We start from the raw sequence: 26,975 nt of genomic DNA on the forward strand, positions 1-26,975 counted from the left end.
CTACTTTGACAATAAGACAGCAAATATATATTTTTTTTGGTAAATCAAAGTTATTGTCATAGTCAAGACAGTGGAATTGAATATTTTCATAACTAAAGCATAGAAAACCTGTTTCTGACTTTCCAAATGTTTTTTTTAACATGCTAGAGCCCCGTAGACATGAAATAACATGCCTGTTTGGCTAATGGTTAGCTCGCTAGCTTTCCAAATGGGGTTTTTAACATGCTAGAGCCCCGTAGACATGAAATAACTCGCCTGTCAGGCTAACTATTAGTAGTCACTAGCTAGCGAGCTAACCATTAGTGACTACAGTCACTAATATGTCATAGTCAATACAGTGGTATTGAATATTTTCATAACTAAAGCATAGAAAACCTATTTCTAACTTTCCATATGGGGTTTTTAACATGCTAGAGCCCCGTAGACATGAAATAACATGCTTGTTAGGCTAATCGTTAGCTCGCTAGCTTGTGACTCTAGTCACTTAGCTCCCTAGCTAGTGACTATAGTCACTAATGGTTAGCTCGCTAGCTAGTGACCATTGGTGACTATAGTCACTAGCTAGCGAGCTAACCATTGCTGACTATAGTCACTAGCTAGCGAGCTAACCATTAGTAGTCACTAGCTAGCGAGCTAACCATTAATGACTATAGTCACTAGCTAGCGAGCTAACCATTAGTGACTATAGTCACTAGCTAGCGAGCTAACCATTACTGACTATAGTGCCTAGCTAGTGAGCTTACTATTAGTAGTCACTAGCTTGCGAGCTAACCATTAGCCTCCATTTTATTTCTTCTCAAAAAGCCACAAACTTACCACTTCCCCACAGAATGGAAGGAGAACTTTTATCATCCAAGCCATGGTTGACGTCACGACACTTTAAAGGTAACAGTTTTAATGTAAACTAAGCTAATGGCTCATCATTGTTTTGAGTCATAAGTGACCCCTTGTTGACAGAAAACTACATATCGCTTGTATTCCAGTATGCTTTGACTTATAATAGATCATAATCTATCACCAAAAAGCAATTATTTATTAAATTTTTTTTGCGAGGGTTAACCGTAGTGGGGAAAGTTAGCGATTTTGCTCTGGATGGTTGTACTTTTACACGTTGGCCAGCAGAGTGTGCTGTTGTATAGTTTACACTACAGTATCTTAACCACGCAATATGGACAAAAAGTCACTCTGGGAAACCATTTGTATGTTTTTTGTAGGTTTAATCAATATTTATTCATTAACTATATATTATTGGCAGCAATAAATTAAAATAGAAGGGAAATGCACCCCCAATTTCATTTTGGGGGTATATTTTTGTAACTTTATTGCTTTTTTAAGTAAATAATACATATTAACATATAACAATAAAACATATTTTTAAGAATGTGACGTCAGGACATTATATGTTACTTTATTGAGTGTGTTTTCGTACTTTTAATGATATTCTTTGGAGGATGGTGACCTTAAGTAGTATTGTTAATAGTAGTAGTACTAGTAGTCGTAGTATTCCCTGGCAGGGTTAAGTTATATTTAGTATTGGTTGTTGAGTTTTTTGTAGGCTCCCTGCCATCAGGCCAGAGAGGATGATGGGGGAGGGGGTTGTTGCTTCATCATTCACATTCCTGAGCTGGAAAGGGGGGGGCAAAACGAAGAAGTCTCCTTGGAAGAGCAGGAGAACATTGCTTGTCCTTTCTTCTTCTGGGACAGTCCCAGAGAAGGCTGGGATGAGTGTTTTTGGTGGAAAAGAGGAGTGAGGAGGTGTCGTCGTGCAGGAGGAGAAGAAGAAGAAGAAGAAGAAGGGGGTGGTCCATGTGAGGAGGAGCTCCAGTTACATCCACTGATTTTTTTTTTTGCAAGTGGGGGAGGGTGAAGAAGAATGTGAAACTTTCTTAACCGTTTTCTGTCCTCTAAAATGCAACTTTTGTTATTATTTTCTCCCATCATCGGGACTAAGTGTCCATCCTGGAAGACCTTTTGGGAAGTTTGAGCCAATATGGCGCTAGGAGACTTCCTAAAGGACGAGCACGGAGGAGGATAAGGAAGAAAAGTTTGCATCGTCGAAGTTTGGACACCTAGTCTTCCTTTTTGCGGAGAAAACTGAACTTTGCGGTAATTTTTTTTGCAGGATTGCACTCTCCCTCCTCCCTTTTCCTCTCTTTCCCAAGATGTCCTCCCAAGTTAGGATCGCCTTTGTTGGGATGCTTTGCGTGCTGGCCTGCGGCGCCGTCCTGTCCCCAAACGGGACGATTTTTGAGGACAAATGCAAGAAGACGACGACTTGCGAGGTGCTGAAGTACAACACATGTTTGGGCTCACCTTTGCCTTACACGCATACTTCTCTGGTGCTGGCCGAGGACTCCAGCACCCAGGAGGAGGCTTTCGAGAAGCTGAACATGTGGTCCGGTGAGTCCAGAGCCAGGTCCACACCAGGACCAGTATCATTCTGTATGGGTGGGCTTTTTATTATATACAATTAGCTAAGAAATAACGTTCAAAAAGGTCACCTATTGTGGGGCTTGTAGTGGGACTACATCATGACATATCATAACAAGCCACAGATGTCATTCACATGTGCCCCCTAGTGGCCGGGAGCAGCATGGGTCGTTTTTGTTTTGGGATTTTGAGTAGACAGAACAAATACCAACCTAGTAAATAGTTATATGGTGTATTATTTGGAATTAATATTTCTGTACATCACACAAGGATATGGTACAGTGGTTGAGAGCGGATATTTTGGCCTTTGAGTAGATATTACATAAACATTGTATTACAATATATATTTACATACCAAATTTTTGTATCAACTAATCTATATTTATATACAGCGTACTGTATATAGTAGCTAAGGGCAGCACGGGTAGACAGCAATTTTTATATAATATATTTATTTCACATATATATAGTTATTGTTAATGCATATTTGTATCCTATATATAGTAGCGATGAGTAGTGAAAAAAAATTGTTTTAGTCTTGTAAACATTTTAATTAAAATTTTAAAAAATCAACAGACTTTGATAAGTATTTTTGTATAATATTTGTATGTATATGTTTTATTTAACGTGTACTTTAAATGTATGTTTATATACAGCGTACTGTATATAGTAGCTATGGGCAGCACGGGTGAAATCTTTTTTTGGGGGGGAGTAGACAGAATTTTGAAAAAAACAGCAATTTCTATGTATTTTTATATGATATATTTTATTTCATACATATATATATATATATAGTTATTGTTAATGCATATTTGTATCCTATATATAGTAGCGATGAGTCGTGAAAAGTTATTTTTTTAGATTTGTAAAAGTTTGAATTAAAATTTAAAAAAATCAGCAGACTTTGATCAGTATTTTTGTATAATATTTGTATTTATATTTTTTATGTAATGTGTATTTTAAATGTATATTTATATACAGTGTATATGAGCAGTATAGGTGAAAGTTTTTTTTCCCTGAGCAGACAGAATTTTTAAAACTCTGCAAAAAACAAACAAACACTTATATGTATTTTTATCTTATATATTTTATATGATATGTATAGTAATTTTAATGAATTTTACATTACATTAAATCATTTATAAAGAAGTGAAAAAAGGACCATATTGTGGTAAAATAGCCAGGACAATATTAATTTGATGTGCGTATGGTGTATTTTGTTTTGGATCCAGTATTGTCGTGTTTGCGTCACCCAGGTCTGCGTAACGCCCCTCGCTGTTGGTCGGTCATCCAGCCCCTCCTGTGCGCCGTCTACATGCCAAAATGCGAGAACGGCCACGTGGAGCTTCCCAGTCAGAGCTTGTGTTTGGTGACACGGCGGCCGTGCAGCATCGTGGACCAGGAACGCGGATGGCCCAACTTCCTCAAATGCCAGGAATTCCCAGTGGGCTGCCCGGTAATGGACACGCCACCGGGTAAAGTCGTTATTTTGTCATCTTTGTGGTCTCTGACGGGGTCTTGGTTTGCAGAACGAGGTGCAGAAGCTGAAGTTCAACATGTCGGGTCAGTGCGAAGCGCCGCTGGTGAAGACGGACATCCAGTCCAGCTGGTACAAGGACGTGGAAGGCTGCGGGATCCAGTGTGACAATCCTTTGTTCACTGAGGAGGAACACGACGACATGCACGCCTACATCGCCTACTTCGGCACCATCACGCTGCTCTGCACCTTCTTCACACTGGTACGCCACATGACGACCGAACCTTTCACACAGAATATAACATCTCTGCCAGATTTGATCGCTGTTCTTTGTGAACAACACCAACAACGTAACCACACATTTGATTTGGAATCAGCTTCATTAATTAGTCACCCCTTTCACACAGCCTGATTCTGCCTTTTTTCCCGATTCTATCGTTGTTCTGTTTGAACAGCACCAACATTTGTAAACATACATTTGATTTTTGAATCAGCTAACGCAACTTCTGCCTTTTGTTAGTTTTTACTGCTGTTCTGTGTGGACGGCACCAACATTTTAAATCCTGAAAGCACATAAGATTAATACATTACAGTCACCCATTTCACACAGACTGTTTCCGCCTCTTTTCTGCCTTTGTGGCTCTTCTGTATGAACAGCACTCGCGTTTCCAAACAGCCTCACATGAAATCATTGCAGTCACCCCTTTCATACAGCCTGCTTGCGCATTTTCTAGGCCTTTGTCGCAGTTCTGTGTGAAAGTGCCAACATTTGTAAACAATTCTATCGCTGTTCTGTGTGAACAGCACCCACATTTGTAAACATACATTTGATTTTTGAATCAGCTAGCGCGACTTCATTGTGGTTACCCCTCCACACAACTTCTTTCCACCTTTTGTTAGTTTTTACTGCTGTTCTGTGTGGACGGCACCAATATTTTTAAATCCTGAAAGCTAAGATTAATACACTGCAGTCACCCCTTTCACACAGGCTGTTTCCGCCTCTTTTCTGCCTTTGTGGCTCTTCTGTATGAACAGCACTAGCGTTTTCAAACAGCCTCACATGAAATCATTGCAGTCACCCTTTTCACACAGCCTGCATGTGCCTTTTCTAGGCCTTTGTCGCAGTTCTGTGTGAAAGTACCCACATTTGTAAACATACATTTGATTTTTGAATCAGCTAGCGCGACTTCATTGTGGTTACCCCTTCCACACAGCTTCTTTCTGCCTTTTGTTAGTTTTTACTGCTGTTTTAAAGCACATAAGATTAATACACTGCAGTCACCCCTTTCACACAGGCTGTTTCCGCCTCTTTTCTGCCATTGTCGCTCTTCTGTATGAACAGCACCAGCGTTTCCAAACAGCCTCACATGAAATCATTGCAGTCACCCCTTTCACACAGCCCGCTTGCGCCTTTTCTAGGCCTTTGTCGCATTTCTGTGTGAAAGTACCAACATTTGTAAACATACATTTGATTTTTAAACAGCCTAAGACCAATGAATCGTGGTTACCCCCATCACACAGCCCGTTTCCGCCTTTTTTCTGCCTTTTACGCTTTTCTGTATGAACAGCACCGACTGTTTTTGTCACAGGCAACGTTCCTGGCCGACTGGAAGAACTCCAACCGCTACCCGGCCGTCATCCTCTTCTACATCAACGCCTGCTTCTTCGTGGGCAGCATCGGCTGGCTGGCGCAGTTCCTGGACGGCGCCCGCGACGAGATTGTGTGCAAGAGCGACAACACCATGAGACTCGGCGAGCCCTCGTAAGTCGGCACCGTGCGGTCGGCGGCGAAAGGCGAGGGAGAATTGATGGATTTTTTTTTTTTCCCCCGTAGTTCATCCGAGACGCTTTCGTGCGTGACCATCTTCATCATCGTTTACTACTCGCTCATGTCGGGCGTCATCTGGTTCGTGATGCTGACCTACGCCTGGCATACGTCCTTCAAGGCGCTCGGCACCACGCAGCAGCCGCTCACCGGACGCACTTCCTACTTCCATATGGTCACCTGGTCCATCCCCTTTGTTCTCACGGTGGCCATTTTGGCCATCGCAGAAGTACGTTAATCTTAATTCTTTGTTATTGTTATTATCTTTATTATTTTTTCATTTGTTCCTTTTAGGTCGACGGCGACTCCGTGAGCGGGATTTGCTTTGTGGGCTACAAAAACTACAGATACCGCGCTGGATTCGTGCTCGCGCCCATCGGGGTAGTGCTGGTCGTCGGTGGCTACTTTCTCATTCGAGGTCAGTCCCAACACTAAAACCAGGGGCGTGCAAACTTTTTCACTCCAGCGAGGGCCGCTTAGCGTTAAATGAAAGGATGCTAAGAAGCTCATGTGGGCGTGGCTGTAGGCCAGGTAGACGCCAGATACGGCCCCCGGGCTGCACTTTGGAGACCCCTGACTTCCGGCTGCTATGCGTTTTTTTCTTCAGGTGTGATGACGCTGTTCTCCATCAAGAGCAACCATCCAGGGCTGCTGAGCGAGAAGGCAGCTAGCAAAATCAACGAGACCATGCTGAGACTCGGTCGGTCCCTGGAGCCACACTTTGGACACCCTCGATCTAAAGCCTTCATAATGTACTCACATCTTCCCTTCCTGTCAGGAATATTCGGATTCCTCGCATTCGGGTTTGTCTTCATCACCTTTGGCTGCCATTTCTACGACTTCTTCAACCAGGCGGAATGGGAAAGAAGCTTCCGGGAATACGTCCTGTACGTTTGTTATTCCCGCGTCACACTGCTCTGTGCCTTAAGCTAACATGCGCTTTTTCGTGATCCACAGCTGCGAGGCTAACGTCACCATCGCCTCCCAGACCAACAAGCCGATCCCTGAGTGCACCATCAAGAACCGGCCCAGTTTGATGGTGGAGAAGATCAACCTGTTCTCCATGTTTGGGACGGGTATCGCCATGAGCACGTGGGTGTGGACCAAAGCGACCATCCTCATCTGGAAGCGTACCTGGTGCAAGTACGTTAAACACCGCATGAAAGATACTCATCTCATCTCCGTGGATCAGCCATCTTTTTTTTATTTTTTATAACATCTCCGTAGAATCATCGGCCGCAGTGACAACGAACCTAAGAGGATCAAGAAGAGCAAGATGATCGCCAAGGCCTTCGCCATGAGGAAGGAGCTCCACAAGGACCCCGAGAAGGAGCTCTCCTTCAGCATGCACACCTTGTCACATGACGGACCTGTTGGTATGTTAACTACCAGACGTCCCGCTTGTGCCCCCCCCCTCACTGCAACTTCAGTACAATCACAAAAAATGGCTGTCATAGCGACATATCATATCAGTATCATATTAGTGTCATAGGTGAGTTTTTGTTGGTTTTGTCGCCCTCTAGTGGATGAGAAAATAGTTGCAACTTTTCAAACAGTGAGTAATACTTTGGGCTCCTGAAATTTGCTAAATAACCCCCCTAAATATTCAGAAAGTTAATAATGTTAGCTCAAACATAAGATAACACACAAGACACACAAGATACATGATAATATATATAATATATAATTATTATAACATAATATATTATAATAATAAAAATAAAATAATAATAAAAATAATAATAAAAGTGCAGGCATATTAAAAAAAAATCACAAAATTTTCACAAAAATTTAAATTTTTTTATGTGGCTCTAATACTCCATCACATATTAAATTAAATTAAATTAATTAAAATTCTCCATTCAGGGCGGCACGGTGGTCTAGGGGTTAGCGCACAGACCTCACAGCTAGGAGACCAGGGTTCAATTCCACCCTCGGGCATCTCTGTGTGGAGTTTGCATGTTCTCCCCGTGTATGCATGGGTTTTCTCCGGGTACTCCGGTTTCCTCCCACATTCCAAAAACATGCTAGGTTAATTGGTGACTCCAAATTGTCCATAGGTATGAATGTGAGTGTGAATGGTTGTTTGTCTATATGTGCCCTGTGATTGGCTGGCTGGCGACCAGTCTAGGGTGTACCCCGCCTTACGCCCGAAGACAGCTGGGATAGGCTCCAGCACCCCCCGCGACCCTCGTGAGGAAAAGCGGTAGAAAATGAATGAATGAATGAATGAAAATTCTCCATTCAGTGTCATGAGCTAGGTGTTGTTCATTTTGTCGCCATTTAGTGGATAAACGAATAAACGCAATTAGCAGTCAAAAACTAGAACAGTGAGAGCACCTGAAATTAGCTAAATGCGCCCCCAAATATGATGAAATCATTTATTTTGTAATATTACGAATATGAAGACCTAAGATAGATAGTGTCCCCTAGTGGTAGACAAGGGGAACTACAGTACATCATTAAAAAATGGATGTTGTGGTTTGTTATCCACAGCGGGCATCAACTTCGACCTCAACGAGCCGTCCAATGACATGTCCTCAGCCTGGGCGCAGCACGTGACCAAAATGGTGGCCCGACGAGGCGCCATCCTGCCGCAGGACATTTCCGTTACTCCCACGGGAACGCCAGGTATGGAAGATGAAGCCGTCTTTTCGTCACTTCCATGGAATCACGTTCGTCGTTTCTTCTGTTGTTTGTCCACAGTGCCGCCCCCCGAGGAGAGGAACAGGCTCTGGATGGTGGAGGCTGAAATCTCCCCAGAGATGATCAAGAGGAAAAAGAAGAAGAAGAAGAGAAGGAGAAAGGAAGTGAGTCCATCAGCAGAAGAAGAGGAAGCGGTGGCGGACCACCAGCCCGTCTTCCCGCAACGTGAGTTCGGTCGCAGCTCGGTGCCCCGCCTCCCGAAGCTGCCCTGCCACCCCAGCATGGTAGCCAACCTGCGGGAACAACAGAGGCGACAGCAGATGCTGGAGGACGACGTACTGCCGGGGTCCTACCTTGAGGACCGATGCGGGTTCCCGGCCTATCAGAGCAGAAACTACGGACGCGGTTTGCTCTCGAACCGGCCGGAGGACCTGGGCCTGGGGCCGCGTTGCCCCGTCCAGCAGGGGGGGCTCTCAGAGAGGATGGCTCACGTGGCCAGGGTGCCCGCGGGCCGGCGAGTCGGCTACGGTCCCATACACTCACGGACTAACCTCATGGAGGCGGAGCTTATGGACGCAGAATCGGACTTCTAGGTGGTCCGCGGACTTTAAGCTAAAGAAAAAGTGCTGGATACTTTATCACTTATGTGCAACTATGTATTTTATATGGAATTAGTATTTTTCAAGGAAATATTGTAGTGTCATTTCATTGGAGGCAGCTACGTTTAGCCAGTAAATATACACTTTTCTTCCTGATTTATCATCTTTCTACTTCCTGTCATGCTTCAAACACTCTTTCCCAGTGCCTGACCATGTTTACTGTATATAAGCTGTTAATAAGGGTATTATTTGTACATATTTATCACAACTAGGGAGCTGTTTTTTTTTTTTAAAGGGAAGATTCAACTATACGTTGTAACCAAAAGCTCATCTTTTCTTCATGATAATGCTGATATAGACCATCATAGTTCACCTTTTGTTTTAGTCCCGGTATGTATTTATACTGTAGTATCTGTGCTGGCTCAAGTGGATGTAAAAAAGACACATTTAAAAAAAAAAATCCTCAAAAATAAATGAAGAATACATTTAAACGGCCATTTTGTATGTTTCGACACATGTGTTATTGTGTTGTTTGTTTTTATATGTGAATAAATATTACCCCATGCTGTTTGGTGACCGTATTGCATTTAGGCAAATTTATAGGAACTGATAAAGTTGGAAAATATTTCATTTATATATAAATATAATATTTTATATTTATTAATTATTTTTTAATTAATTATTTTATTATTTACATATTTCTTATTCTTTTAAAAAAGAATATACACGATTGAACTTATATTCTTATTAAAATGTATATATTTTTATTATAATGTTGCATTTACATTATTGATTTTGAATAGCCCCTTTATACATGTCATATTTAGCTAATATTTTTAACTTTATTAAATAAATTATTGAACCATATTTGAGGCACCCTGGCTACTATATTAACTGATTGGCAAATTGCATTAGGAAAGACCACGTCATTATTAACTCATCCACTAGAGAGCGACAAAACCAAAATAATCTTCTCATGACACGAAGCGGAAAATTCTTTAAAATATTTTTGTAATGTAAACATCTTTACTTTTTATTTTTAATGCACTCGTTTATAAATAAAAAAATATTAATTTAAACTGTATTTTGTGTTGATGGACTTTATTTATTTTTACTATTTTAAAATATTGTTTAAGTTTAAAATATTTGTAATCGAACCGAATTGGGCAGTATTTTAATAAAAAATTATTTAGAAAAAAAATATTTTCTTGCAACTTATGCGATATTTTTGTCAGATCATTAAACCCCTCCCCCTTTTCTTCCTCCTCCTCTTCTTCACTTCCATTTTTTTCAGTTCTGTTGTGGCGTCGTGTTGTGGTCAAGGAGGCTCCACCACCACCACCACCGTAGGAAACAAGCCACCTTATCAAATCAGTACGGATGACACCCGGGTGAAAGTGGACATGTCCCACAGAAAGTCCACGCTACTTCCAGGAGGAGACCCGGGGGAGACCCTCAGGAGGAGATCCACGGTTGACTCCACAGGTGAGAGCACGCCGGTGACTCGTAGTTTGGTCGGTGGGCCAAAATCAATACAAACTTTATTTTTTGGCGTGTTTTGTTTCCTGTGCACACCTCCGTGTGAGTGGTGGAGTGTAATCAAGCTCACCTGTGTGCCACAACCTGGATGGAATCCTCCACGTTTGAGTCCAAACCTGCTCTCATATCATCTCGACCCATGACAACAAACATTTAGTTTTTATTGCTAAGTGGCTAACAATGCATCCTTTCCTCCCTACGTGGGTGTGGGTGGGGGGCTGTCACACATGACTCTCATGAGTTTGTGGTTCGTCACACACATCTCAATGACACAGCTACACCCCCTTTCCAACAATGGAATCCAGGGTTGGTTACTTTATATTCTTATCCTGTCTTTAGGACCTTCTGATGCAAAGAAAAATGGTGGTCAGAGATTGTCTATGTGACAGGAGTGCACTCTACTGTTTTTTCAGGACCGACTTCAACTCAAAGATCTTCTATCTTCTCTGTTTTTGAGGATTTAGACCATAAAGGATAGTCAAAGATGCTCAAAATGACAGGAGGAGCTACTACTAAAAAATGGAGTCAAAGATCCTCTATAACAGAAGTGCTGGGATCGTTTTAGGGCTTTCCATTCAGTTCTGCTTAGCCGGGTCCAGGTTGCAGGGGTAGCGGTCCCCGGCCACCTCCTCCAGGTCCAGGTCCATGCCTGGTACACCTCCACTGGTTCCTCTCCATGTGATGGTGATCTGAGCCCCCCCCCCCCTCGCCTTTTTTAGGGCTTTCTGCTGGTCAAAGATCCTTTATAAGATAAGTACTCTGTTGTTTTTAAGGACGTCCTACAGAAAAGTTAGTCAAAGATCCTCAAAATGGTGCTCAAAGTGCTCTGCTGGTTTTTAGAACCTTCTGCTCATCAAAGATCCTTCACATGACAACGGAAATCTGCTGTTTTTGAGAACCTCCTACAGAGAAGTCAGTCAAATATCTTAGTAATATCAAAGATCCTTCATATGACAGGATCACTCTACTGTTTATAAGGATGTCCTGCAGAAAACCTTGTCAAAGATCCTTGATATGACAAGAGCACTGTGCTGTTTTTAAGGAACTCCTGCAGAAAACATTGTCAAAGATCCTCTATGTGACAGGAGCACCGTGCTGTTTTTAAGGATCTCCTGCAGAAAACCTTGTCAAAGATCCTCTAAATGACAGGAGCACTGTGCTGTTTTTAAGGATCTGGTGCAGAAAACCTTGTCAAAGATCATCTATATGACAGGATCACGCTACTGTTTGTAAGGATCTCCTGCAAAAAAGCTAGTCAAAGATCCTTTATATGACAGGATCACGCTACTGTTTTAAGGAACTCCTGCAGAAAACCTTGTCAAAGATCCTCTATATGACAGGACCACTGTGCTGTTTTTAAGGATCTCCTGCAGAAAAACTAGTCAAAGATCCTTTATATGACAGGAGCACTGTGCTGTTTTTAAGGATCTGGTGCAGAAAACCTTGTCAAAGATCCTTCATATGACAGGATCACTTTGCTGTTTTTAAGGATCTCCTGCAGAAAACCTTGTCAAAGATCCTCTATATGACAGGACCACTGTGCTGTTTTTAAGGATCTCCTGCAGAAAACCTTGTTCGAGATCCTCTATATGACAGGAGCACTGTGTTGTTTTTAAAGATCTGGTGCAGAGAACCTTGTCAAAGATCCTCAATATGACAGGAGCACTGTGCTGTTTTTAAAGATCTGGTGCAGAAAATCTTGTCAAAGATCCTCTATATGACAGGAGCACTGTGCTGTTTTTAAGGATCTGGTGCAGAAAAGCTAGTCAAAGATCCTCTATAAGACAGGATTACGCTACTGTTTTAAGAATCTCCTGCGGAAAATCTTGTCAAAGATCCTCTATATGACAGGAGCACTGTGTTGTTTCGTCCTGAAGGCCTCTCTCGGCCTCCCTTCATGTTTTGTTGTTGTTGTCATGTCCAGATGATCCCGAGCTGAATCTCCAGTTTCCACGGCAACCGCCCCAAACGGAGCGCCTCTGCACGGGGCTCCAGCATCCCGACATCGCCATCACCCCCGCAGAGACGCCCTCCCCGGACGCGTCCTCCCACCACCTGTGTCACTACACGCCCAAGTGCTTCCTGGCCGTGCACAGAGGTGAGAAACGGCGCCACGTGTTGAAATTCGGACTCGATCATCGGGTTCTTTTTGTGCGCTAGCGTGCACGGGAGGCCATCGAAACTCCGCTCGCTCCACTCCGTCACGCTACGGCGAAGAAGGCTGGCATGACAGCACCTCCAAGACAACCATCAGGGCTGACAACGAGGTGGAGGCCCACAGGGAGGCCAACAACTACAAGGTCACTTAGTCACATCCCACTTTGACTCGGAAACATACCGTAACTTTTTAACGATAATAGACTTTTTTTTTTAAAAATAGTTTGGCTTCCGGAAATGGATTGGGAATGTGACGGAGAGACCCATTGAAGACCGATCAGACGTTGTTAAAGAGCTCTACTCCGACCTCAGCATCATTAAGCCCCAAGACGGTTAGTAATGATATCCAATACAAAACTCCATTGGAAAATGTGGCCTTTTTACACATACCATGGCCTAATGTTGTAGTTGTTGTTGGTAGCAGTGTAAAACTTCTCTCCATGACTCTTTGAGATGTTCTTCATATATCGGCTGCCTTATTTGGTTTGGGTAATGGCTTATTTTGCACTTGCACAACTCTAAAGTAGACAAACTGGGCAAATGTATTGGAACACATGAGCACAGCAGATATAAATTCAGTCATTTATTCATTCATTTTCTGCCACTTATCCTCACGAGGGTGGTGTATCCAATACAAAACTCCATTGGAAAATGTGGCTTTTTTACACATACCATGACCTAGTGTTGTAGTTGTTGTTGGTAGCAGTGTAAAACTTCTCTCCATGACTCTTGGAGATGTTCTTCATATATCGGCTGCCTTATTTGGTTTAATCGCTTAAGTTAAAATGCCTCAAACGTCTTATGTTGCAGGTTCTGTGTTGTCATTGGGCAACATTGTTTACGTGCTTTTATTCGGATGGTGGATGTCTTTGACCTACGTCCTCATCTGTCCCGTCATGTTTCTAACCATCATCGGCGCCCCCTACGGTGCGTAGTGTCCACTCTACACCATTTTGTGTGCTATCAGAACATCCATCCCGTTTCTACTTTGTGTCCTTTTGAAGGAAAACTGTGTTTCAAGCTGGCCTGGTACTTCATTTGGCCATTTGGGAAGTCCGTCGAGAAGGTAAGATCTCCAGGACAGCAGGATCTTCAGGACACCTGGTGTGTTTTTTTTATTTAAAGGCCGGGGACTTGACTAGACAAACCACAATGAAGCCACCGAGATGTGAGGTCATTCCCGAAGAGAGGGACTCCGAGGACACCATCGGGGAAAAGGACTCCGGGCCTCTTCTAATGTCCTCCCCTTTGCCCGTTGAGATGCCGATGCCACAACTGCCACTTAGGAGCGGATCTAAACACTGGGTGAGGACATATCTACTTGCATGTTGATGCCCGGTGGCGTACATGGTGGCGGTCTATCAGATGTGGTAGATGTGCTATATATATATATCACTATATTGACAGTTACGATGGTACCCGGTATGTCATTGTAAGGTCATATCACCCCGTACTTCGGTATGTGACAAAAACTAAAAAAATAAAATAAAAAACTTAAATGATATTAGGAAAGCAGGAAGTAAACAAATGTAACAGTTACTGATTGTAAAAGTACCAGAATATATATATATATATAAATAACTGGAAATTAAAAAAGAAGCATGAATTTTATTATTTTTATTATTATTTCAGTTAAAAATATTCATTTGAGAAGTTTTATTCTATGAGGGGAAAAAGTGTCAAATACATAATAAAATAAATACAAATTAATAAAATAAATAATAATTAAAAAAACTGAAATTATATTAGGAAAGCAGGAAGTGAACAAATGTAACAGTTACTGATTGTAAAAGTACCAGAATATATATATGAATAACTGGAAATTAAAAAGGCAGCATGAATTTTATTATTTTTATTTATTATTTTATTATTACTGCAGTCAAAAATATTCATGTGAAAAGTTTTATTCTATGAGGGGAAAAAGTGTCAAATACATAATAAAATAAATTAAAATTAATAAAATAAAGAATAATAAAAAACTTAAATTATATTAGGAAAGCAGGAAGTGAACAAATGTAACAGTTACTGATTGTAAAAGTACCAGAATATATATAAATAACTGGAAACTAAAAAAGCAGCATGAATTTTATTTTTTTTATTTATTATTTTATTATTATTGCAGTCAAAAATATTTATGAGTAAAAAAGGGTCAAATATATAATAAAATAAAACTAAAATAAATAAAAAAATTATGAAATAAATAATAATAAAAAAAACTTAAATTATATTAGGAAAGCAGGAAGTGAACAAATGTAACAGTTACTGATTGTAAAAGTACCAAAAGTACCAGATTGTACTTTTACAATCAGTAACTGTTATGGAAAGCAGGAAGTGAACAAATGAAACAGTTACTGATTGTAAAAGTAAACTGTATTATGGAAAGCAGGAAGTGAACAAATGTAACAGTTACTGATTGTAAAAGTACCAGATGGAGGGGTAGGATTTAATAAGCTTTGCTTCTTCCTACTCCTTTTGGACATGTGGAACTGTGAACTGATTATGGGATGCATTCAATTGTAATCTGATGCATGTTCACATGGAATTAAACCATTAGCATTAGCATTAGCATTACCAGCACACAGGAGGTGTTTGACTGTTTGACTTCTGCTGCAGTGTCGTGTAAGCACCTACATCTGGCTTCTCCTGGGCTACCCGGTCCTGGTAGTGGTCCACGTCGCGGCCTGCGTCCTCTCCTGGCTGCTGGTCTTCACCATCCCAGTCTCCAAGATGAACGCCCGCACGCTGGCCGTCGTCCTCCTTATGGCGCCCGAGGACGTACACATCCGCACCCTGGAAAAGGTAACCCGGGTTCATCCGAGATCCGAATGTAGAACTTGAAATTATGCGGTTTTTACAGACGCTTGGATGCGAGACCAGAGTGATCCTGTGCTGCTACCGCGCCGTCAACGTGTACTACTACAAATACTCCGTGCACGGCATCAACATCTTCGCCATCAGCATCCTTCCTGCGACTTTAAGCGCGTAGCATTTTAGCTTTTTCATTTCCTTACATCCTTGCTTCCTCAGATCTTCTCCCTTTGGTATTAATTACTTTGATTAGCGGATACGCCGACAAGAGTCACAAGTACTTCAGCTCCGAGACCAAGTTCGCCACGGCCATCACCTCCATTATTCCTCTGTCCTACTACATCGGAATGGGAATCGCCAGGTACTTCCATGGATAGTAGATATTTATTATTACATCATTTTATGTCAAATACGTTTTATAATAAAGTATGGGTTTTTTTGTATTGTTGCAGCATCTCGGCGCAGAGTAACTTTGCGGTGGGCGCCGTGGTCAACGCCACCTTCGGCTCCATCACGGAAATGACCTTCTACATCACGGCGCTGCTGCAGGGCCAGCGCGCCGCCTCCAAGTGCTACGAGGAGATCGTCAAAGCCGCCCTCACCGGCACCCTGCTGGGGTGCATTCTCTTCATCCCCGTGAGTGGACGCACGGACGGAACTCTCGCGACGAACAGTGCGTCACGTGACCTTTTTTTTTTTTTTTTTTTTGTCCACTCCACACAGGGAATTTGCATGATCATTGGAGGTATTAAACATCGGGAGCAGAGATTTAACAGCCGGTCCGCTGGTGTGAGCTCAGCCTTGCTCTTCATATCCATAGGAGGTATGGACCGTACGCTAACTACTTTGGGATTTGCACCTTCCGCTCTTCTGAGTGTGCTTTTTGGAGTGTGGCTTTGTGGAACTTTTGTCCCGAAACATGTAGTATTCCACATTGGCCACTGGGTGTCACTAATTGTTTGGCGAGACGAGCACCATTAATTAATTTTACTGTTTTCACCATTTTACAGTCAGTAATGATATCCAATACAAAACTCCATTGGAAAATGTGGCTTTTTTACACATACCATGGCCTAATGTTGTGGTTGTTGTTGGTAGCAGTATAAAATTTCAATCCATGACTCCTGGAGATGTTCTTCATATATCGGCTGCCTTATTTGGTTTGGGTAATGGCTTATTTTGCACTTGCACAACTCTAAGGTAGGAAGAAGCAACAAGACAAACAACCATTCACACTCACATTCATATCTATGGACAATTTGGAGTCGCCAATTAATTAACCTAGCATGTTTTTGGAATGTGGGAGGAAACCGGAGTACCTGGAGAAAACCCACGCATGCACGGGGAGAACATGCAAACTCCACACAGAGATTGGAATTGAACACGGGTCTCCTAGCTGTGAAGCCTGTGTGCTAACCACTAACATGTTTTTTTTTAAAATTTTATTCTAGGTGTGTTTGCTCCCACACTCTTCTCCAAGACCTTTGGGAACATGGTGTGCGAGAGCTGCTCCAACATTCCCGGGAATTCCAGCGTGTCCTTCGTGTGCAGGGACTGCCACTACGATATGGTGGGCGGCCCGGTATTCCCAGCATGAAGTTGCTTCGGATTGACTGATTTTGTGTCTTCGTTGCAGAGTAAAAGTGACCCACAGTTGATTATGTCCCACATTGAGTAAGTCCTGGTCCCTTTTTTTAGAAGGATTTTTCCACGGAATTTTTCTTGGACATGATGGCGTGTGTTTCCAGGCCTCTGGTGTACACCATCTCCGTCCTGCTTCCCACCGCCTACCTGATCGGATTGGTATTCGCGCTAAAGACGCACTCACACATCTACGACATCCACATCAGCGACGTCCAAGGGGGCCACCCCAACCCCCAGTACATAGGCGGCGCTAGCGAGGGCGCCGCTCCTCCTCTCCTCGCCGCCAACTCGTGCATTAATGCCAGCGTGGTTGCCACCGCCAGCCACGTCGCCGCAGGTGTGTTGAGGTCACATGCTAAGATTCCTCGCCACGCTGTGTTTTTTTTTTTAACGTTCCGCATCCCGCAGGTCATCACGTGGTTCACTGGTCCCGTTGGAAGGCGCTAGCCGTGCTCATCGTCGCCACGGTGCTGATGGCGTGCTGCGCTGACCTCAGCACGGAGAACATCGCCCCCATGCTGACCCACTCGTCCATTTCTCAGGTGTTTCTTTTCAACAGGTCGACTTTTCGAATATTCAACATTCAACCTCTGTGTTTTCCCGCCAGTATTTCATTGGCGTGACGGTGTTGGCGATGGTGCCCGAGCTGCCCGAGATCGTCAACGGGATCCAGTTTGCGTTGCAGAATAACATCAGCTTGAGGTAACCTCGTGTCCCCGAAGGGGGGGCAACTTACATTGCGTGAAAACTGCAACTTGTAATGCTATGAGTTAATTCTTGTACTATTTGGTAATGGTAATGGTTTACCAGTACAATGGAATGCATCCCATAATCAGTTCACAGTTCCACATGTCCAAAAGGAGTAGGAAGAAGCAAAGCTTATTAAATCCTACCCCTCCATCTGGTACTTTTACAATCAGTAACTGTTACATTTGTTCACTTCCTGCTTTCCTAATATAATTTAAGTATTAAATTAAATTAAGAAAGCAGGAAGTAACTGTTACTTCTACATTTGTTCACTTCCTGCTTTCCTAATATAATTTAAGTATTAAATTAAATTAAGAAAGCAGGAAGTGAACAAATGTAACAGTTACTGATTGTAAAAGTACCAAAAGTACCAGATTGTACTTTTACAATCAGTAACTGTTACATTTGTTCACTTCCTGCTTTCCTAATATAATTTAAGTATTAAATTAAATTAAGAAAGCAGGAAGTGAACAAATGTAACAGTTACTGATTTAAAAGTACCAGATGGAGGGGTAGGATTTCACTAACTGTTACATTTGTTCACTTCCTGCTTTCATGATATAATTAAACATGTTTTTATTTTATTAATTTTTATTTTAATTAATTAATTTTATTATGTATTTGACACTTTTTTCCCTCATAGAATAAAACTTTTCATATGAATATTTTTTACTGTAATAATCATAAAATAAATATAATTATAATAATATAATTATAATAAAATAATTACAATAATAAAATTAATGCTGCTTTTTTAATTTCCAGTTATTTCTACTTCTAAATTTACTCTAAAGTATGACTAAGTCATTAACTTACTCTTAATTATGACTTTATCATAATATTTGGACTTTATTCTAGTCACATAATTTTTCCACAATCTAATTAACAACAATAGCTTGATTAGTTTTGTTTGTTTGTCATATTTAATATTTCACTATCTTACTAAGATGACTTTTTTCTCATATTACATTGCTTTTTTTCTTTTAATATTTTGATGTCATTCTTGAGATGTTACTGCTGATTTTTCCTTTTTTTAATTTTTGTGTTTATTGTATTTTCTAAAAATATAATTTATGAAAAAATAGTATTACTATATTTTTATATTATATATATTATTATTATATTTATTTATTATTATTACTTTATTTTGGTAATCCGGTTTCTAAATGGTGCATTTTCTGCCCCCCTCCCAGTCTGGAAGTGGGAAGTTGTATTGCGGTGCAGGTGTGCATGATTCAAATCCCTCTGCTCATCCTCTTCAACGCCTTCTATGTAAGTAACCATAACGTAAGCCAATGCAGGGATGTACTCCGGTGGCTCCAAAAGTGACTTTCTGTGGACAGGATGTGGGATTCGTGCTGCTCTTCAGTGACATCCATCTCTGGGCGAGCATCTTCAGTGTCATCCTGGTCAACTACATCTTCATGGATGGAAAGTGCGACTACTTTCAGGGTAAGCGTATCTTTTATGCAGGAATATTTTCATGATTCATTCTTATTTTTATTATTTTTTTTACTAGGGACTGCTCTGGTGGTGGTCTACCTCATCCTTTTGGCTGTTTATTTCTTTGCTCCTTCACCCCGCTCTTGTTAAATCTGCTCAATAGACACCCCAAAAAATAAAAATAAAACAATTGTGAGCTGCACAGACGCTGGGAATTTCCAGATTTATGTTTTTGCATTTAAATGTCGATTTTTTTTCTATTTATTGGTTGGGATTTACTGTCAAAAGGTGCTCAATAAATGCATCCATTTATAATCAAGGTGAACACCCAACACTTTATTTATTGAGTCTCGACACAATAGTCAACATATACATCGTTTCCCCAATGCTTAAAAAAAAAAAAAAAAATTGCAGAAAACAAAACTAAAAGCAAAAGTAAATCCATGCAGGCAAAGTGGAACACAAAAATATTATTAGCATGTTGCACTCGTATTTGATTGGACGCAAAAAGATTTATTAGACTGAACCAGTGTCCTATTCTTACCTCCATTGAAGTAACTACCTTTATTATTAATTATTATTATTTAAAAGGCACTGCAGTTTGTGTGTGCTACAGGCTACTAAACATTTAAAAATGAGCTGTAAAGAGCACCAAATTCACAGTGATGTTTTTTTTTTCCTTAAAAAAAATGCTGACTCTATTTTTTAATATAACATAAATAATTACCAGTGAGGGAGCAACATTCTGTTTTTTTTTACCTTTATTTACCCAGGCAAGCAAATAATATTTATAATAATTTATTTGCTCGCCTGGGTAAATAAAGGTCAAATAAAAAAAAATAAACAGAATGTTGCTCCCTCACAGGTAATTATTTAAAACATTCTGGGTTTTTTGTTTTTTTTTACCTTTATTTACAATAAAGGTAAAAAAGCAACATTCTGTTTAGTTTTTTTTTTACCTTTATTTACCCAGGCGAGCAAATAAAGGTAAAAAAAAAAAACAGAATGTTGCTCCCTCACAGGTAATTATTTAAAACATTCTGTTTTTTTGTTTTTTTTTTATTTTACCTTTATTTACCCAGGCAAGCAAATAAAAATAAAAAAAAACAAAAAACAGAACGTTTTAAATAATTACCTGTGAGGGAGCAATATTCTGTTCTATTTTTTTTATTTTACCTTTATTTACCCAGGCGAGCAAATAAAAGGTAAAAAATAAAACAGAATGTTTTAAATAATTACCTGTGAGGTAGCAACATTCTGTTTTTTTTTCATTTTTATTTTACCTTTATTTACCCAGGCGAGCAAATAAAGGTAAAAAAAAAAAACAGAATGTTTTAAATAATTACCTGTGAGGGAGCAACATTCTGTTTTTTTTATTTTACCTTTATTTACCCAGGAAAGCAAATAAAGGTAAAAAAAAAAAACAACAACAAAAAAACAATGTTGCTCCCTCACAGGTAATTATTTATGTTTCATTAAAAAAAAATTGATGTCATGTGTCAGTAAAAGTAAAGTAGTAGTCCATGTTTTATGTTTTAAAAGCTAATTATTGACAAATATAAGCGACAAGTCGGTGTGTGCAAACCGGATGAGTCTTTTCAATAATAAATACATATGCCCCCAGTCTGTAAAATATTCCTGTTTTGTTTTTTTAAAAATGTTTACAAGTCTCTCTTGTTCTATTTGGCAAAGTGATCCAGATAAGCAAAAAAAAAAAAAAAAAGGCATCCCATCGTTTTTGGCTTTAAGGGTGTCCGGAATCGGGGTGGGGTCCTTTTTTTTTGTCTTATTTCAAGCGCTCTATGAGTTCCTGCGTGAGGCCCAGGTTGAGCAGCTGCAGGGCGGGCAAGGCGGCCAAATGGGGGAAGGACTGGTGGAGCTTCTCCCAGCAGAGCTCCAGCAGGCTGGGTACCTCCAGCCAGATCTTGAAGAGCGATTCGGTCCTTGTGTTCTCGTGGATGTTGACCACGCCGCCATGGATGTACATGCAGCCCGTCTGCGGACAGAGAGGAAAAAAAAAAAAGGTATGTACAAGTTTTTTTTTTTTTTTCATAATTCAATTTGGTGAATTTTTATTTCTGATCACATACCGGCGTAACGGCAGCGCAGTGGAAGTAGGCGGGCTCGGGCATAATGGCGGGGAGCCTGCTCCACTGGAACGTCTGCAGGTTGATTTTCCACAGGTCGGAGAGTATCTGCTCGCCGTTGTAGCCGCCACATATAAATACGTCTGGAATGGACGTGAAAATGGGTGGGGTTTAAAGAGAGGCTGGGTACACCCTGGACTGGTGGCCAGCCAATCACAGGGCACATATAGACAAACAACCATTCACACTCACATTCATACCTATGGACAATTTGGAGTCGCTAATTAACCTAGCATGTTTTTGGAATGTGGGAAAAGTACCCGGGGAAAACCCACGCATGAACATGCAAACTCCACACAGAGATGGCCGAAAGTGGGATTGAACCCGGGTCTCCTAGCTGTGAGGCCTGCGTGCTAACCACTTTCCACCGTGCAGCCTGGGTTAATACATTCATTCATTTTCTACCGCTTATCCTCACGAGGGTAGCGGGGGGTGCTGGAGCCTATCCCAGCTGTCTTCAGGGCGAGAGGCGGGGTACACCCTGGACTGGTGGCCAGCCAGTCACAGGGCACATATAGACAAACAACCATTCACACTCCTAGCTGTGAGGTCTGCGCGCTAACCACTCGCCCACCGTGCAACCCGGCAGTGTCATCGTGAGAATTAAAAACAAAAAAAATCGCACTCTTACCGTTTTTAATTTGCACACAACTATGGCATCTCCGAGGAGCAGGAAACCCTGTTAGAATGACAGGAAGTTAACACATGTCTAATGTGAAACATGTCCGTATGAGATACAAACCTATTTTTTCGTGAGGTTTTGTTGCGATCTCCTCCCAGGAGTTGGTCTCCAGATTATATGCATGAATCTAAGACATATAAAAGTATATATAAGAATCAAATAAAGCGTTAGAACACATTGAACTTCCACCTTGTGCAGAGCGTAAGATGTCCAGGAAGTCCCGCCTCCCAAGATGTAGATCCTCTGTCCGTCATGTGCTATCTCATGTCTGTACCTGTGCAAGCAGGTTTTTGTCTCTTTAAGAACAAGATGATGTGATCAGGGAAGATGATCTGACGCCATACCGTTCCTCGGGGAGGTCATCGGGGCTGTTGTTGGGCCTCAGGTGGATCCACTCCCGGCTCGTCAGGTCCAGCCTGTGCAAGTCAGTGCTGTATATGTACCCTGTCGTCCCGCCAAAGACGTACAGAAAGCCGTTTATGATGACCATTGCCTGCACAAGGGATAATAATTACAACTAGAAAATTCCCGCGGAAATTTTGATGGGCTTGCCACCTGTGCTGTGAACCTCGGGGCCCGGTGCGCCAACGGCTACCATGCTAGCACCTAGCAAGACAGCCTCAAGTACCGAAAAGGTTGATGCAGTCCCATAGTGTCCCCACATCATGCCATGTGTCTATTTGCCTTTAGACATTAGTAAATTAGCTTAAATGCTAACATGCTAATGGCTACCGTGCTAGCACCTAGCAAGACAGCCTCAAGTACCGAAAAGGTTGATGCAGTCCCATAGTGTCCCCACATCATGCCATGTGTCTATTTGCCTTTAGACATTAGTAAATTAGCTTAAATGCTAACATGCTAACGGCTACCGTGCTAGCACCTAGCAAGACAGCCTCAAGTACCGAAAAGGTTGATGCAGTCCCATAGTGTCCCCACATCATGCCATGTGTCTATTTGCCTTTAGAAATGAGTAAATCAGCTAAAATGCTAACATGCTAACAGTCATCGTGCTAGCACCTAGCAAGAGGGCCTCAAGTTTAGAAAGTGCCAAGGTTGTCCTATAACCTTCCTACATCATGCCATGTCTGTATTTGCCTTTAGACATGAGTAAATTAGCTTAAATGCTAACATGCTAGCAATTAGCATTTAGCCACAGGGAGAGTTGAGAAGTTTATCTCAAAAAATGAGCCGTTAATCACGTTTCTACGTGGCCGTATGGCTGAGCTTCAAGGCTGTGAAAAGTCTGTAAATTCTCAGTTTTTTCTAAAAGTTTGTTCTAAAAATAGAACAGGGTGTACCTAATCTAGTGGCAAGCAGCAGTCTGAGCAAGCCCATAATAATAGCTAAACATCACAAGGAATAACAATATGGGCTTGCTCAGTAATGCGAGCCCCATAGACAGCTGCTAAGCAGCGGCCGAGTGGTTAGCGCGCAGACCTCACAGCTAGGAGACCAGGGTTCAATTCCACCCTCGGCCATCTCTGTGTGGAGTTTGCATGTTCTCCCCGTGCATGCGTGGGTTTTCTCCGGGTACTCCGGTTTCCTCCCACATTCCAAAAACATGCTAGGTTAATTAGCGACTCCAAATTGTCCATAGGTATGAATGTGAGTGTGAATGGTTGTTTGTCTATATGTGCCCCGTGATTGGCTGGCGACCAGTCCGGGGTGTAATGAATGAATGGGCTGGCACCCAAATACATCTCAAATACCTCATCCAAATTTACTCTCCAGCACGGTCACTGAGGTCCGAGGGCCAGCTCCAACTTGTGGTGCCTAAGACGAGACTTAAGACCGGGGGGACCGAGCCTTTTCTGTGGTTGGCCCCCCAACATCGAAAGCTTTAAGTCTCGTATTAAAAACCCACTTTTATTCTCTGGCTTTTAACTCGGAGTGAGTCGTATGGTCCTGTGTCTTTTCGTTCTTTGTTTTTATTGTAATTGGTTTTATTTTTTATACTTTTATTGCTTTGTTTCTTGTTTTTAATATTTTAATATCTATTTTAATATTTTATTTCTTAAATGATCTTTTAGTTTTGGATTATTATTTTTATTTTTACTAGTCTGTGCAGCACTTTGGAAACTCTGTTTATATAATGTGCTATATAAATAAAGTGGATTGGATTATATTATAATTACAATAAAAGCGAGTGATTCTATAACATACCTGTCCATAGATTCTATTGGGTCTCTTCCCGCGACAGTTGAGCAGCGACCACCGCTTGTACTTGACATTGCACACGTGGACGTCGTTGCCGTTGCTCTCGCCGAAGGGGATCCCTGTGCCGCCGAACACCAGGAGATTGTTGCCGTGCAAAACAGCTGCAGAAGGAAGCAGAGTTAAACGTCCATTTTGGGTGGATGTGCTGTGTAGGCTGCATCATAAACTAAGCTAAAATCCCACCCCTTAGCCCGAGGGGTCAATTCAAAACTTGGGAGCGATTTTTGGAAACATTTGGGCAGCATATTCTTAAAAACACCATAGCGCTATTCTTTTCTCTACTTTAGATTATGAATATTTGATTTTTTTCCTGGTAAAATAAATGGAAAGTGGTTTGATCTGCTGCTGCTATGAGTCCAGCAGAGGGCGCTGTCTCACAAGTCAATTTACTCAACATTTTCCAGCAGAAAGATTACTTGACAAGACAGGTTTTGTTCATACAAGTCTGTATACTGTGTGCCTGTAGTGATAATATATGGCATGATAACTTGAATACTCTAAAAGTAATAAGTATTGTAATTGGAATAAAAACAATTAGACAAAAATATACACCTCCGTGAAAAAAACAGTAAATAACTTCAAGTATTAAGTGTCTTGCCGGCTCGACAAAGTGCGGGACAATTGTGCAAAATGTGTGCAAGTGTTTACCCGCGGATCCGACCCCACCCTTTGGGACCAAGACTGAATGACTGACTCATGCATTAATTCTGCTATAAAACCAACACGCCCAGGTGTTGAGACGGATGCACAGAGTGAACTCTTTTGTCATCCAGCTTGTTTGGTAGAGCGAGTGGAGGTAAACAAATGCATAGGTCAATATATCGAGGTCGGCAGAATTATTATTATCATCATCATCAGGGCGGCACGGCGAGCGAGTGGTTAGCGCGCAGGCTTCACAGCTAGGAGACCAGAGTTCAATCCCACCCTCGGCCATCTCTGTGTGTAGTTTGCATGTTCTAATTGCAATCAATTTTAATCAACGGAATATGTTCATACTTGTCTGTACGGCGATCGAGTGGTTAGCGCACAGACCTCACAGCTTGGAGACCAGGGTTCAATCCCACCCTCGGGCCGGTTTCCGGTTTCCTCCCACATTCCAAAAACATGCTAGGTTAATTAGCGACTCCAAATTGTCCATAGGTATGAATGTGAGTGTGAATGGTTGTTTGTCTATATGTGCCCTGTGATTGGCTGGCCACCAGTCCAGTGTGTACCCCGCCTCTCGCCCGAAGACAGCTGGGATAGGCTCCAGCACTCTCGTGAGGATAACAGGTAGATAATGAACGAATGAATAAATGAATTAATTATCATCATCATTACCTGACATGGAGGCCAGCTCCATGGGCATGAAGCCCTGTGTGTGGATCTGCTGCCAGCGACCAGTGGCAAAGTGGTACCGCCAAAGCTCCCTAAACAGCGGATTGTCATAGTCCGGGTTGTAGCCCCCAAACACGTAGAGGTTGGTGTTGTCTGCAACACAGCGATGGCCACTGCGGGCGGGGGGCATCCGACGACCTGGAAACAAAAACAAATCTGCCGTTACAAAGAAAGTAGTATAATAGTTGGTATTGACACTGTCATAGGTATTCATTGAGTGTATTTTTGCAATACAGCCTCAAAAACAGAATGCAGCAGATCCCTAAAAACAGCATGACTCCTGTCATGTCCTGTTCCGGTTACCTCATTTCCCTCCAAGAAAGGTTGCTACCTGTCATAGTGTCCAGGAGTGCATTTGATTTAGACACAACATGCAGCCTGATAAGGAACAATTAATTATATTAATAATAAATAATTGTGTCGAGCCAATTAAAGTTGGTCATTTAACAAAAGAACAATAACTACTAAGTCAAGTATGATGACTCTCCACAATGTTGGCTGTCAACACTTTTGACTACAAGCTAGCAACTAAACACAAACAAGCTTAAATGTAACATTTATGAATAGCTCAATGAAAGGTATCGGTTCGTTTCTTCCTCAACGGAGGTGTTTTTTCGCTATTCAACAGTAACAACATTGATTTAAAACAAAAACAAAGAAAAGACAGCCATGGTTAGCATGCATGCTAATGTCGCTGAGCTACCTGCTAGTGTCTCGCCGTGCAGCGGCCTGCCTGTCAGCCGCTCGAATTTATTCAACTGGTCCAGACTGCGAGCACCTCGGGCGTCCGTCATGTTGTCCCAGTGCTGATCCAAACCGCCAAAAAGAACATCACATTGAGTTAAAACAGCTGCTTCCTAAGTGATCGGCAGCCATGTCGGTCAATGATATGTCAGTGCCAGTCAGTTGTGTGATGGGTCGTTCTCGAACGAACCGGCTCTTTGAAATGCCTGAGACGGTTTTTTTTATTTTTCTCATTTTGTTAAACCCACATGATTGGTTAAAATGTGTGGTGCCGAAATGCGAGGGCCTTGGCCAATCAGGGAGCTCGTTATTGGAATGCTGCTTCGGTGGGCGGGGGCAAGTCGTTTCAAAACAAATCTGAGCCATGAATAGTCACACGTGACCGACCTACTGTCTCTTTAAAACTTAAACACAACATTTCTGCAATAAATTACAAAAAAGGAATGCTTTTTGAGGTACTTTAAATTATTAATTAAATTAATTTAAATTACAT

General features: G+C 41.7%; 3 protein-coding genes across 5 annotated transcripts; 2 read left to right on the top strand and 1 right to left on the bottom strand.

The window, feature by feature from the left end:
- The first annotated feature begins 711 nt into the window (after positions 1–711).
- Positions 712–9,530, top strand: smo (smoothened, frizzled class receptor). Of its 3 annotated transcripts, none has more exons than XM_058077591.1 (12): positions 712–885; positions 3,687–3,886; positions 3,960–4,169; positions 5,497–5,669; positions 5,742–5,961; positions 6,027–6,150; positions 6,340–6,432; positions 6,511–6,619; positions 6,690–6,875; positions 6,960–7,108; positions 8,229–8,363; positions 8,439–9,530. In XM_058077591.1, the coding sequence occupies exons 1-12, from the start codon at positions 831–833 to the stop codon at positions 8,969–8,971; spliced, it is 2,187 nt and encodes a 728-aa protein (XP_057933574.1). In that variant the 5' UTR covers positions 712–830; the 3' UTR covers positions 8,972–9,530. The 3 variants fall into 3 exon arrangements, with proteins under 3 accessions (XP_057933574.1, XP_057933572.1, XP_057933573.1); XM_058077589.1 differs by adding an exon at positions 2,123–2,400 and having other exon boundaries at positions 774–885; positions 6,340–6,619; XM_058077590.1 differs by lacking the exon at positions 712–885 and adding an exon at positions 915–2,400.
- Positions 9,531–10,276: 746 nt separating this feature from the next.
- cax1 (cation/H+ exchanger protein 1) lies at positions 10,277–19,605 on the top strand. Its single transcript, XM_058077416.1, has 20 exons — positions 10,277–10,462; positions 12,441–12,614; positions 12,677–12,816; positions 12,897–13,005; positions 13,484–13,600; positions 13,678–13,739; positions 13,799–13,978; positions 15,287–15,472; positions 15,531–15,630; positions 15,701–15,842; positions 15,934–16,117; positions 16,205–16,304; positions 16,933–17,051; positions 17,118–17,155; positions 17,230–17,462; positions 17,534–17,667; positions 17,733–17,827; positions 19,066–19,144; positions 19,216–19,324; positions 19,392–19,605. The coding sequence occupies exons 1-20, from the start codon at positions 10,381–10,383 to the stop codon at positions 19,463–19,465; spliced, it is 2,457 nt and encodes an 818-aa protein (XP_057933399.1). The 5' UTR covers positions 10,277–10,380; the 3' UTR covers positions 19,466–19,605.
- A 1,196-nt stretch (positions 19,606–20,801) lies between these two features.
- On the bottom strand, positions 20,802–26,676 carry klhdc10 (kelch domain containing 10). Its single transcript, XM_058077417.1, has 9 exons — positions 26,442–26,676; positions 25,682–25,876; positions 24,308–24,462; positions 22,489–22,637; positions 22,334–22,418; positions 22,205–22,271; positions 22,094–22,141; positions 21,406–21,545; positions 20,802–21,311 (listed from the first exon to the last, which is right to left on the bottom strand). Exons 1-9 carry the CDS (start codon positions 26,530–26,532, stop codon positions 21,102–21,104), a joined length of 1,140 nt encoding a protein of 379 aa, XP_057933400.1. The 5' UTR covers positions 26,533–26,676; the 3' UTR covers positions 20,802–21,101.
- Positions 26,677–26,975: the final 299 nt, after the last annotated feature.

The sequence above is a fragment of the Doryrhamphus excisus genome, chromosome 7 (assembly GCF_030265055.1).
Source record: "Doryrhamphus excisus isolate RoL2022-K1 chromosome 7, RoL_Dexc_1.0, whole genome shotgun sequence".
Lineage (NCBI taxonomy): Eukaryota > Metazoa > Chordata > Actinopteri > Syngnathiformes > Syngnathidae > Doryrhamphus > Doryrhamphus excisus.